The sequence below is a fragment of the Dasypus novemcinctus genome, chromosome 1, assembly GCF_030445035.2.
Source record: "Dasypus novemcinctus isolate mDasNov1 chromosome 1, mDasNov1.1.hap2, whole genome shotgun sequence".
In the NCBI taxonomy this organism is placed as follows: Eukaryota; Metazoa; Chordata; class Mammalia; order Cingulata; family Dasypodidae; genus Dasypus; species Dasypus novemcinctus.
This window is the reverse complement of record NC_080673.1, coordinates 128,411,130-128,423,998: the sequence shown is the minus strand read 5'-3', so window position 1 is coordinate 128,423,998 and position 12,869 is coordinate 128,411,130. Positions and strand designations below refer to the sequence as shown.

The following is a 12,869-nucleotide window of genomic DNA, read 5'->3' as shown; positions in this document are numbered from 1 at the left end:
TTCTCAGAGCTGCTGCTTTCTGCTTACCATGGTAGTACAGCTCTTAGCAGTGTTGCCAGTTTAGCATCCCAGGGGAAAGAACATGTCATTCCTGACAGCTCTGGCTTAGCAGCCACAGGAAGCCTCGGCATCAGCCCCGCCAAACACAGGAGCGGTCCCTGTAAGAAAGAAGAGCTACTCATCAGAAAGGGGTTTGGGCATGGGAAAGACACACTGGAAGACAAAAACAGCTCTCTCACAATTACATAGTACTTTTTTGTTTTGGTTTTACACAAATGAGATCATGCTGTTTATATTCATCCACATTTTCATTTTTCCCTCCACAAGAAACCCTGGACATTTTTCCATGCCAGTCTATCTAGCTATCCTGGTTCTTTTCCTTAACCCTTGGGAACTCTTTGATTGGAGCCAGTATTAGCTCTTTGGGACATAGGGGTATAAGCATAAAATATTAGGTATACTTGTTCTCAGAAGGAGAACACATCAAAACCCTTTACTAAAAATATTTTAGAGCAAAAATTCTGCATAAGAAAAAACTGCTGTCAATCAATGGTCTATCTTATTTTTAAAGTAAGAGTCTTTAAAGTTTTAGTTGATTGAAATATTTGGACAGCCATTTAGAGAAGTAGGTGTCATATTTTACTTGATTATCCATGGTAATTTCTTCCCTCCTCATCATGCTGTCCATTTATACTTTTTTCTTCCACAGTATGCACATATGTGATATTTATAGCATCGTTACTTTATTTTCATGTGATAAATATGAAAGGGAATTGGGGATTTAAAAAGTTATGATCACACTGAGGAAACTGTTATTTTTATCAAAAAGGCCTGAAAGTCATAACTTTATTTTGTGGCAAGGCCTGTAGATAGAAAGCAGAGGAAAGAAGCCAGAGTAGAAACTGATCTTAGCATAAGCTTAATCTAGTTTTAAAGGTACAGAATTAAAAGTCTGCTACTAGAATCCATCTCTGTTGAGTCCTGGGAAGAAATGTCTAGAGGAGAGTATTTTCATTTAACCAGGAGAGACTTCTGATGAGAACTTGGTAATAGTACACCCAGCGGTTCATAATTCCCGCCTTCTCCACCGTGCTTACATACGCTAAATCACTCCCAAAGCTACACTTTAGATTAAGTAAGCCTTTTTTGTCTCATACATGCTGTATTTCCCCAAAGAATCTAAATTATTATTCAGCCTATCTTCACAATTTTAAATTGCTCTCTCATTTTCCAAAATGATACTAACTCACATTGATCCAGCATCTACTGTGTATTGGTTTTTTGTGAACATGTAAAGATGAATAAAATACTACAACATCCCTACTTTTGAAAAAGGTCCAGGTTGATAGAGTCAAAGCAGATTAATAATACATTTTAAAAATAGAAACAGTTGTTTTAAGGGATTGGCAGAAGAGGAATAGACAACAGGCAAGTTTAAAATGATTTTAGCCAAAGCTATAGTGTCAACACAAACTGTGGCATTTTTCAATCAAATCTTCAATGTGTTTATCCCATTTTGTTTTTTCAGGAAAGGATATAAAATGGCTTAAAGAGTAAAATGAATGAATAAAAGGAATAAAGATAAAATTAACCCAAGAAAATAAGGTGAAACCGAAGCTGGAGCCAGACTCAAAATCTTGCCATCAGATCCACACCTATAGGTTTCTAAGCTTAGTGGTCAGAGCATGGAGGAAATTCATTTTTTCATTCACTCAAATGGATATTTATTGCACATGTATTATGGTTCAAGATTTACAGTCTCTATAAAGTAAAAACAAAATGGTTGCTGTTCCTTTCAAGCCCTCATACAGCCTAGTGGAATTGCACTAAAACATGGTTCATCAGAGGCGATTCTATGAGGAGTCACAACGACACAGCCTAGGTACACAACTCTTTGATTTTCTGGCTCCATACAAGAATAAAATCTAGAATATTTAGAGGAAGGCAAACCTTCATGAAAAATATCTGGGATAATTATTCAAATAGTCTTGGCAATTAGAGTAAAAGATACTGTTTAACTGAATCATAGATCTAGTATTTGATCTACAGTTACCTTTAATTAATAATACGATCCTTCTGTTTTATTTTTTCATGTCCAATTTAGAGCTTGTGATTAAGTAAGTTTGAGAATAAAATTGAATAGGTAGGATTGCTTTCCACAGTGATGTGGGCGGCATGTTCACAAGCATTGGAAGGAGCAGGAAAAACAAAAGCCACAGACAGTGCTTGAAGAGTAACTTTCTAATTACCCTAATAACTGAGTGTATTTAGATTAGAATAAACAACAGACTGAAAAATCTAGCAGAGAGGCAAATGTCAGTATAAATGATCACCATGATCATTTTTCTTTCAGTTAATTTTACTAGATGCCTACTATGTGCCAGATACTCTGCTAGGCGTTTTGAAATGCTTTAAAATTAGTTGGGCATTAATTTTCTCAAAATATTGTTAGAGTTGATTGGTTCAGATTGGAACCAATACCTAGTAGCTTTAAGTTACTCAATTAGAAAGAAGGCTTTTTGCTCTTGTGAGTCCTTAAAAGTATAGAAAAGGCCCTGTGTTCTGAGATTAGAGAGATGCCTCAAAAACTAATGCATTGAAAAACATCCCAGTTCTCTAATTCTTTTTATTCCAAAAGCTGTCATTTCCTACTGAGCTGTTTTTGGTGAATCACATTGTCGCTAGATTATCTGGGTCTAATTATGGCCCTTAAAAAGCACAGAGTATAGAAAAGGAAAGCAAAACACTCAGAAATGTAGAACAGTGGTTTTTCCAACCCATTGATTAACCCAGTGCCATAAGTAGGTAGATTGCTAATTGTTCGTAATATTCACTTTAATATAAGTGATAATTAAAATTACCTTGCCTTTTTTAAAAAAAGTATGGTGTTCCCTGAATCTCATGTGCTTAAGTAATTTTCAGTCTAATAAAATGAGAAAGTAATTTCTGTCCTGTCTAGGTAACCTAGAATCCATGCCATGTAAATTGAAGTCTTCATTGCAGTTCTTAGGGAAAGACATCAGAGTTAAGTGGGTCACTTTTTACTGACAGAACCTTTGATCAAATGGAAAGGTCTTTATAATGTAGCTCATGAACCATGGGTATGAGATTGTAATATATAATTGTTAAGCATCAGGTTGGGGAACAGACTAGTTAAGTTACTTTATTAATGGGGCTTTTTGTAAGAACATTAGGGGAAGTAAGGCAGGAAACAGTCTCAGCTGCTGTACAGCCAGACCCCATGGAGATATGGAAAGACACTCGGGATACAGAGGCAGCCTGTCAGCTGTCTGTTTTTATTCACCATTTGGTCCCCTGTACCTAGGCTTGTCACGTAGTCAGTACTCAATATCACTTGAGTCAATGAATTTCTGATACTAAGTTATCTATGTTATCTTTCTCTTCCATTCCCAGCTGATAGTCCTATCTACACCATGGCTTCTGTTTACTTACAGCCTTTGCTACCTTGTGGCTTCTGCTTTTTCACTTTCTTCTATTGTCTTTTTGTGGTGTGTAGATTGTAGATCTCTTATTCAGACTCCCAAAGAGAGAAGTTCTGATGGGTATACTAGCCACCCTTCAGTATGGAACACTAGGTCAAATCCAGGCTGCATTTGAGTCTGGGGCCTAGTCCTGACCAGTTATCTGTGGTCAACAAGCAGGGACACATGGAGTAAAGTATGGTCTTGCTCATTAGAGGAATGTGGGTATGGCAAGACATTTGCAATAGCATTCCTGCAATAATAAATTAGAGTCTGATCGGTATCCAGCCATGTTCTAGGCCAGATTCTACACAGTGGGAGAATACCATGCCTGGCTCATTCTTGTTGTATCACCAGTACTTGGTACAATGCTTAATTCTTAGCAAGTGTTGGATAAATACTGACTGAATGAAGGCTGATGGAGGGAATTCTTTGTTCTTAGATATATTTGGGGCACAGTGGGAAAGGTTAAAGAGTAAGGCACAAGGTACTTGGACAACTTCAGTTCTACAGGTGAATCATTGTAGCTGATGGCAAACCTCATAAGGCTTCTAATTAGAGAACACCTAATTAGATTCCAGAAAGATTCCATCCTACTTTTTATGTTATTTTGGAAAGCAATGAGTAATACGCAACTTCTTTAATTAGTAAGGGGAGTTTGCCCTTACAGTGGGAAAGTTGCCTTAAGTCTAAAAATCCCAAAACATCATCCTAAAAGCCATTATACAAGTCCTCTAGAAGAGGGAATGTTCCTTGGATAATCGTGGATTGTGGTTTTTTGACAAGGCTGTACTATGTTGGGTGTTTGAATTGAGATGGAAATCTAATTGGGGAAATTTCCAGATTGGAAAAAGGTATTTCTATGGCCAGTGTTCCTTGATTTCTACGTCCCTGTCTCCACTATGCCCCCATTAGACACTAAGCCATCACTACCCAAGGATAGGGTGGATTCTTTCTTAATGTCAACTATATTTGACTCAATATAAGAATAAGAATTAAGAGAGAATTTTGCTTGGTTTTATTTTGAAGATCAAGCTAAAATGTTACTCATACATTCCACATTTGGGTCTTAGATTTGGTTGATATATTTGGTTGGTCTAGTGGTACCTGCCACTCTGCTTTATACATTTTGGAACTTCAATGAACACTGGTTGACTTAAGGTACTAGTGTAAATTAATAAGATCATTGTCACAGGCCTTTTAATGTCATTCAGTTTCATTGTCACAGACATCAATAAAACTAGACAAATTCTTTAACAAATGTATGCCATCTTGCCACCAGCTGAATAGGGAAAGATAATATGAAGATAACATGGAGAGAGTCAAGCAGCCTCAAAACCATAACCGAAAAATATTAGGCAGTCGGTTTTCTCTGTAACAGTTAAGTCAGAACGCTGTGCTGGTAAATGCAAGTGTTGGAACCATACAATCTTAGGTTAGAACCCTGGCTTTTCAACTTGGCTATGTGACTCTGGGCAAATTACTTAAGCCCTATCAGAGCCTTAACCCCACATGTATAAAATAGAGGGAAAAACAGTACCTATTTCATGAAGGCTGTAGCAGAGTTTAAAGGAGATAATGTGTAGGGAGCTCTTGCCACAGGACTGGCACAAAGAAAGCGCTCAGTAACACTAGCGTTATTGGCAAGAGTGTTGTTCTGAGAAATATTTATAGGTCTTTTGGACAATATTGGATAGTATCAGTTATTTAAATATAAATGGAATTAATCTTTTTTTTTTTAAGTAACAAACTCAGTAATAGAGTATTATAAACTAACGTAAAATAGGAAAAGATACAGTTTATGTCATTGTAATTTGTAATTTATAAACTGACCACAGGCAAATTTATAGGTCCTGTTTCTCCATCCAAAGGTAAAGAACATCTTGATTTATAAGCTCAAGATCACCTCCACTAGATAGTTTCTGAAACTCATTAAGGCATTTCTAGGGAGATATTCCATAGATCACGTATAGAAAGAGCTGGGCAACTATCTCTTGGTGTTGGGACATGTGGTAATGTTGACTTTTTTTTAAGTTTAACAAACATGTTTAGGAAAAAAATTCTGATGAACTTGATGTCTGCGAGACACTGATAACATTCTCTGATTTTTCCTTTGTGTTCTTGTAGGTGAGACAGGTATCGGCAAATCCACACTAATGGACACTTTATTCAACACCAAATTTGAAAGTGACCCAGCTACTCACAATGAACCAGGCGTCCGGTTAAAAGCCAGAAGTTATGAACTTCAGGAAAGCAATGTACGGCTGAAGTTAACCATCGTTGACACTGTGGGATTTGGAGACCAGATAAATAAAGATGACAGGTACATCTTGAGATTTTATGGGGATGTAATTGGGTGAGGAGATAGAAGCAAGATCCATCCTGAGCAAATTTAAAAGTTAAATATTTTTAGTGTTCCGTGTTTCTGAGGTTTGGTCCTCTATAGTAGCCAAAAGGATTTGACATTCTTTTCCTGGGAATTTTTTTTCTTGAGGTCTGAATCAGACAACATAAATCTATTCTACCTAGTTTCAGCAGAAAAAGATTGGTAGATAAGTGAGCTATGGGCAAAGAGAGTTTAGGGTACCTTTCTTAGGAAGGTCATGGAACCAGGGTTGAGGGCTTTCCTTGCCAGGAAAAATAATCCAGAGAAACACCCAGACATCCCACAGGACAGGGTTAACAAACTCTGCTACCAGCCACCTCATTCTGCTTGTGTTTTGGTTTCTTAGCTGTTAAAAAAATACCATGCAATGGGTTGGTTTAAACAATGGGAATTTATGGGCCCACGATTGAGCCTAGAAGTCCAAAATCAAGGTATTATCAGGATGATGCTTTCTCCCAGAAGCTGTGACGTTTTGGGTTTGGCTGCTGGTGACCCTTGGTCCTTGGCTTTCTCTCTTATGGCAGTGCACATGGCAGCCCCACCTGGCTTCTCCCTTCTCCTCTGCTGCTCCCTCTGGCTTTTTCTGTCTCTGACCTTCCTATAAGGCCTTCAGTAGTAGGATTAAGACCCATCCTGATTCAGCTGGGCCACACCTTTACCGAAGTAAACCCATCAGAAGTTCCTATTTACAAGATCCATACCCACAGGAATGGATTAGGTTTAAAAACATGTTTTTCTGGGTACATAGTTCCAAAACACCACAGCTTGGTGCCTGTGACCCTGAGAAGTCTCTAGAAACTCTACCAAATCTATCCCATAGAACTAAATGCCTTTGCCACTGCTTGTAAGAAGAAGGCTTCCCCCTGGGTGTGACCTCTGCCTCGGGTGCTTCCCTCCCTGCCTCCAGGCCTTGCATGGCTGCCTCTGCTCAGAACTAGACAGACCACATGCACAATACTAGCTGCCAGAGAGACTAGGAAGTGTCGTTTGGTTTTCTCAACTCTGCAAAATGAGAAGGCACTGAAATAAAAAGGATTTTGGAACAAGGATCTGCCATATGTATCTAGCCCCTGAGGCAGATTGAGATATTTGATTTAATTCCCCAATTCTTAGAGATCTGAATGAAAACTAAGAGTCAGCATGATTTTGCCCAAGAAGCCAGAGTTAAATAGTTAAAGAGACCCGGGTTATACTGTGTTTTCTGCCACTGACAGGCTTTAGGATCTTGGCAATTTATTTAAATTGAAGAGAATTACACTAGATGTTCTCTAAGGTCCCTTCCAGGGCCATACTTTGCATAGTTCATTCTAGAGGGGAGGCTAAGGAAGGACCTTTTGAAAGACCAGGCCTAGAAGAAAGGTATGGTAGTAATAGGTATTATCCTGTATTTGGGTAGCTTTTGACAGAGGTGAGTTCTGAAACTCCCAAAATGGAGAAAGTATTTTAAATGAAAGATCTATTAGAAAAATCTTAGTTAATCTCTAGGTGGCATCGAATCTTAATGTTGAAGTTAGTGTAATATGTGTCCCTTTTGAGTCCTGAAATATCTGGCCTTCCATAGATTACTCAAAGTAGGGCGTCGCTCTGGGTGCGGAGTTGCCAAATCAAGTCTGAATAATGACTGTGGCTTCAGTCAAGCCCAATGAGGAATCCAATGTGACTGGATTAAGGTTTCTCCTCCTCTGCAGATTAGGTTTGGTAAGCTAATTACATAATATAGTCAACACAATTCTCTTCCATAGATGCAAGGGCACATTTAACCTTCTTCAGAAATAATGTACTTTAGAACTTTGGTCCAGTAGTTTGTGTGTAGGTAGAGGCTGCTAGCTACAGATCAGTCCTATATATTTATTCATTAAAGCTGATTCAGCATATCCTTGATGATATAATTATAAAATAACATAGTGAGTTTTTAAAAAATAGATTTATTTATTAATTACCCCCCCCCCCCCGTTGTTTTTGAGCTTGCTGTCTGTTTTTTGTGCCCATTCACTGTGTGTTCTTCTGTGTCTGCTTGTCTTCTCTTTAGCGGGCACTGGGAACCCATCCTGGGACCTTCTGGAGTAGGAGAGAGGTGATTTCTCTCTTGTGCCACCTCGGCTCCCCTGTTCTGCTACATCTCTTATTGTATCTCCTCTGTGTCTCTTTTTATTGTGTCATCTGCTGCCCTAGCTCTTTGTGTAGGCCAGCACTCCACATTGGCCAGCTCACTATGCAGGCCAGCTTGCCTTCACCAGGAAGCCCTGAGAATCGAACCCTGGTCCTCCTATATGGTAGATGGGAACCCAATCGCTTGAGCCACATCCATTTCCTGAGTGAAGTTTTATTATTTTTATAAAACCCATGATCAATGTATAAAACCAAGTTAACTTTAACTCTTCACTGTGAGTTGCTGTATGCCCTTATTTGAGGGAAACTGTCATTTCTAAGAACTTCCTGGTTTATAACCCATATGATAATCTCAGTCCTAAGTTGTTTTTTTTAAGATTTATTTATTTATTTATCTCCCCTTCCCCCTCCCCCTGCCCCAGTTGTCTGTTCTCTGTGTCTATTTTGCTGCGTGCTCTTCTTTGTCCACTTCCGTTGTTGTCAGCAGCATGGGAATCTTTCTTTTTTTTGTTGCGTCATCTTGTTGTGTCAGCTCTCCATGTGTGTGGCACCATTCCTGGGCAGGCTGCACTTTCTTTTGCTCTGGGTGGCTCTCCTTATGGGTCGCACTCCTTGTGCATGGAGCTTCCCTATGCGGGGACACCCCTGCGTGGCATGGCACTTCTTGTGCGCATCAGCACTGCGCATGGGCCAGCACCACACGGGTCAAGGAGACCCGGGGTTTGAACCGCGGACCTCTCCTATGTGCTAGACGGACGCCCTAACCACTGGGCCAAGTCTGCTTCCCAGTCCTAAGATTTTATTGATTCTCCTTCTTAGGGCACCCATCCTCTTCATCAATCTTGACTTCACTTGTCTATGGCTATTTAACATATTAAGCTAATTCTTTAAAGAGTTTGAAAAAGTTAAAATGAAGCTGTCTCAGGCCCAACAACAATTCCAGAGGGGTTTACTAGTGACATATTTGGTTAGCGACAACATTATGGTAATAAATGTCTATACCCTTAGAATGATCAATTTGTAGATGTAAATACCAAATCAGTGACTGATTCTTAATCATTTAATAATCTAAATGCCAAATAAAGTTATGTTAAATTTGCTTAGGGCTCAGAAACTTCATTAGTACTAAATTTTGCTTTTCATTTTCAACTATCCATGTTATAAATATGAGTACTCTACTTATAACTGATAAATATTTAATTAATTCTGAACTGGGCACCAAACTCTTTATTTCACCTGTAGCACACTTTAAATACTCTTCAATAGACAATGTCCTGTGATAACAGGAGCAATTGTTTGATATACTGAGAAAGATTTTATTTTGCATCTGGTCAAAATGGATTATCTGTATCTTCTCTTGGGGTTGGGGGCAGGATCCTGCAGCTGAGCCATTGCAATTAATTTATGACCTCAATGCAAAAGAATGTTGTAGAGGCAATATTGCCTGAAGGCTGTTTATAATGTCAAGTGAAATAAATGCAGAAAAGTCCTAGAGAAGAGCAAAGGGCACAGGTGCATTGTGGGAGCTGAGGAGAGAGCTGGGGCCTCCTGGTCATTTCGTGATCACAGAGCATGCTCAGATCAAGACCTGTTCCTCATCTCTCAGACCCAGGCGTATTTCTCCCTGGGGTTAAGAAGATGTCATGCTTGTGCCTACCTTGCCTGAAGACAGCAACTAGTCTTTCAGGACCCCTTCCTGTAGGAACGAGAACCATCCTGCAGCACCTTGCTGCTAAGACTCCATGTGCTGCTCCAGTGCAGAGTTGTTGCTTCCGTGCTGGCACTAGATTTTTGTTCCAAAACGGGAACTCTCCCTCAGGCTGGTGGGTTTTCCCTCACCAGTGCTGAGTAACAAATAGCTAGAATGTGGATCCTCATATTTGCAGCTGGAGGCCTCTTTAAGAAATTATCTGACTCATTTGGGTCAAATAATAGTTTCCAAGGAGATTTAGAAGAGAGGAAGTGTGATATTAACCTAACCTAGATACCAAGTATTTTTTTCCTCTGAAATTTCTTGACAGCTATTTCATAACCTCTTTAAATGGCATATAAAACTCTGTTACCCTGTGCCTCAGCAGGCATTTGTTGGCACTGTTGATACAAACCCAAATGATTATTGTTTAAAAATCGTTATTCGGACAGGCTCTGCTCCCATCAAAATATTGGAAGTGGGATACGCATTTTTGCATTGGTATGTAACATATGGGAAAGGATGTGCTGTTTCTTTAAACACATGATTATTTTTACCTACTTTGGGAATTAGGCAAGCTTTTCTGCCATGGATGCAAGACTTCAAGAATGTCGCAGTTTGTTTATATAGACTCTGGACATGTCAGCATTCTTGCCTCCTTATCTGCCTCTGACCAGGCTAGCTAGAAGGAGGCAGGAAGAGAGGTCTGGTAAGATTTCCTGTTATGTATAAGAACATGTTTAACTCTTTGTTGTTTAAGGGCTTCCTTGTTTTGACTGTCCATTTGAGTGAAGGAAAGGGTCTGGGGAAGAAGGGAAATCAAGTTTTGCTGCCCTGAAAACACAGTACTCCTTAGTTTGCTCTGTAGTTGAAAGATGGGCTCTCAATGACATATCACTGACTGTAACTGTAACCAGCTCTGAAAATCATGGATATTTGACATCTACTGAGAGAGAACTCTCAAACACTTACCAAATGTTTATCAGAATAATAAACCAGTATAATAAATTCTAAGTTCTACCACACTTTCTGGTGGAGTTGGTTATGGGATAGGAAAATTGACTTTGGCTAACAGATAGCAAGATAAGCAAAAAAACCCCAAAAACAAAACAAAAAAACATATGGTAGGTAACTGCCATGTACATAAATTGGAGGGTTGATGGCATTGACTATTCTTGAAAGAATGGATCAACAATGTTAGGGTGGCTGGATACAAAACATTTTATAAACATTTTTTCCCTAGTAGTTTTAAGGCCTACCTCTCTCATTTCATTCCTATTTTTATGGCTGAAGGTACAGAATATGACTAAAATGAGTGGCTGGGTAAAAAGGAACATCCTCATGCTGCTCTAGATTGGGTTTGCCCTCCCCACTTTCCTCTGCATGAATTGGATGCAGTTTGGAGAAATTTAAACTGGCTAAACCATGTAAAAGGTGTCCTTTCTATAGGGGTGCAAACTAGCAAAAAGCAACATTGGGGTTAAGCTTCCTTATCTTTATGACTGAGAAGATTTAGAGAAAGGGGCTTAAAGGATTATAAAGGAAGCTTAAAACCAGTTGTCTGGATTGTTATTCATCTAAGAGAATCTTACTTCATCAACATAATTAAATCTTCGACATAGAGAATAGTAGTTTTTGTAAAATAGTTCTCTGGGAATACGTACATTCCTTTTATTTGTTTATAATGGTGTAGAAGGAAAATGGGCTTGATTTTTGTGCTTGATTGTATGTGGAAGGTAAGAGAAAAGGAGGTTTCCAGACTGAACCCCAGGTTTCTGACTTGGCCAGTGAGTGGATGGAGGTGATAGCCATCATGCTGAGGAATACAGAGGGAAGTGTGGGTTTGGGGGCAAGATGAATTCAGAGCTGAGTTCACTTTTGACATGTTTAGTTAAAGAAGAACTTGGAAATATCAGATAATAAACTGTTGGATGGATGGTTCTGAAGCTCAGGCGAAACACCTAGCCTGAAGGTAGACATTTGTGAATCATCCACAGGGGTTCACAGGAATAAATACGAAATTCCAGGAGCCCACAGCACAAGAGGGTGCTTGGGGGATGTGCTCCCTTATCCCCCAACCACATACCACAGTGTGAGAGGACTGAAGACCAGCCCATTCTGAAAGGGCATGGGTGGTTCTCATTGGAGGGTCTCGTCCGCTTCCCAGTGGGGCATGACTCAGTAGCAGCACAGTTATCATGGACCTGGTTGGGGTAAAGTCCCTCCCCCCTCATTTTTACCTTTTAAAAAAGTCAGGCTTGCTTTCCTTTGTAATTTTGTCGTTTATTATTATTATTAAATATTTTATGTGCAAGTCCTTTATATATGTTAGCTCATTTATTTGTCACAGTACTCTCTGATTTAGGTAATATTTTTGTCCCTTTTTTGCCTATGAGGAAATCAAGACTCAGAGGTTTAGTAACTTGCCAAAGGTTATAAAGCGACAGGATTTTCATTGTAGGCAGTCTGGCTTGAGTCTCACATGCTTCTAGCCACCATCCTATATAACTGTACCATAAGAGTTATTATTGTTACACAATCTGTGCCTATATTTTAAAGTTGGAAAATTTAGAAAAATCTTACTATTTGCTCACCATCTTTATTGGAATTTTGTCTTTTATGTTATAGAGGTTTATTATTGCTGAGGCAACTTTAACCTTTGTTTTCAAACCTCTGATTTTGTCTTCTCAGGTTGAATCAATGGATTACAATAAATCATGAAAGAAAAATATCAAAAAGATTTTCTAACTGCTTTAGTTTTGTCACAAGTTTTCTTTTGTTGTTTTTTGCTTTTGCGATGTTTGCTTTCATCCTCATTGCTATAAAAAAGTTGGTTCCCTTTCAAGAATTTCATTTTAATTTATGCTGCTAAACAACCCTCTCTGGAAGAGTTGAGTCCCTTTGGAGTCCTGAAAGAGTTAATAGATTCCCTGTAGTGAACAGATTTACTACTTAATCCCTGGAGAATATAAGGTTTATTGAATGTGTATTGCCAGTAGGCTATTAATGATTGGGTTTATGGTCAGTTAATAGAATTGTACGTATAATTATGCAAACCAGATTTGAATTATGGTTTGGTGGGGAGAAAAGAGGGTTCCAGAGTTTACCTTTAAGTTATAAAATTTTATAGTTGGAGAGAATCTTGAAAATCAAAATAATCCAGGAACCTCGTTCCATAGATTAGCTTATGGAATGTATGCAG

The 12,869-nt window shown here is 38.9% G+C and overlaps 1 protein-coding gene across 4 annotated transcripts in view; it reads left to right on the top strand.

Moving 5' to 3' along the window:
- Positions 1-12,869, top strand: part of SEPTIN11 (septin 11) — a 106,738-nt gene that overhangs the window by 53,533 nt on the left and 40,336 nt on the right. For all 4 annotated transcript variants that reach the window (XR_011649118.1, XM_023582824.2, XM_071215927.1 and 1 more), the window contains exon 3: positions 5,610-5,805. Coding sequence is in view for 3 of the 4 variants with exons in the window: in XM_023582824.2 (XP_023438592.1) it covers positions 5,610-5,805 (196 nt within the window). In the remaining variant the exon portion in view is untranslated. The remainder of the gene's footprint in view (positions 1-5,609; positions 5,806-12,869) is intronic.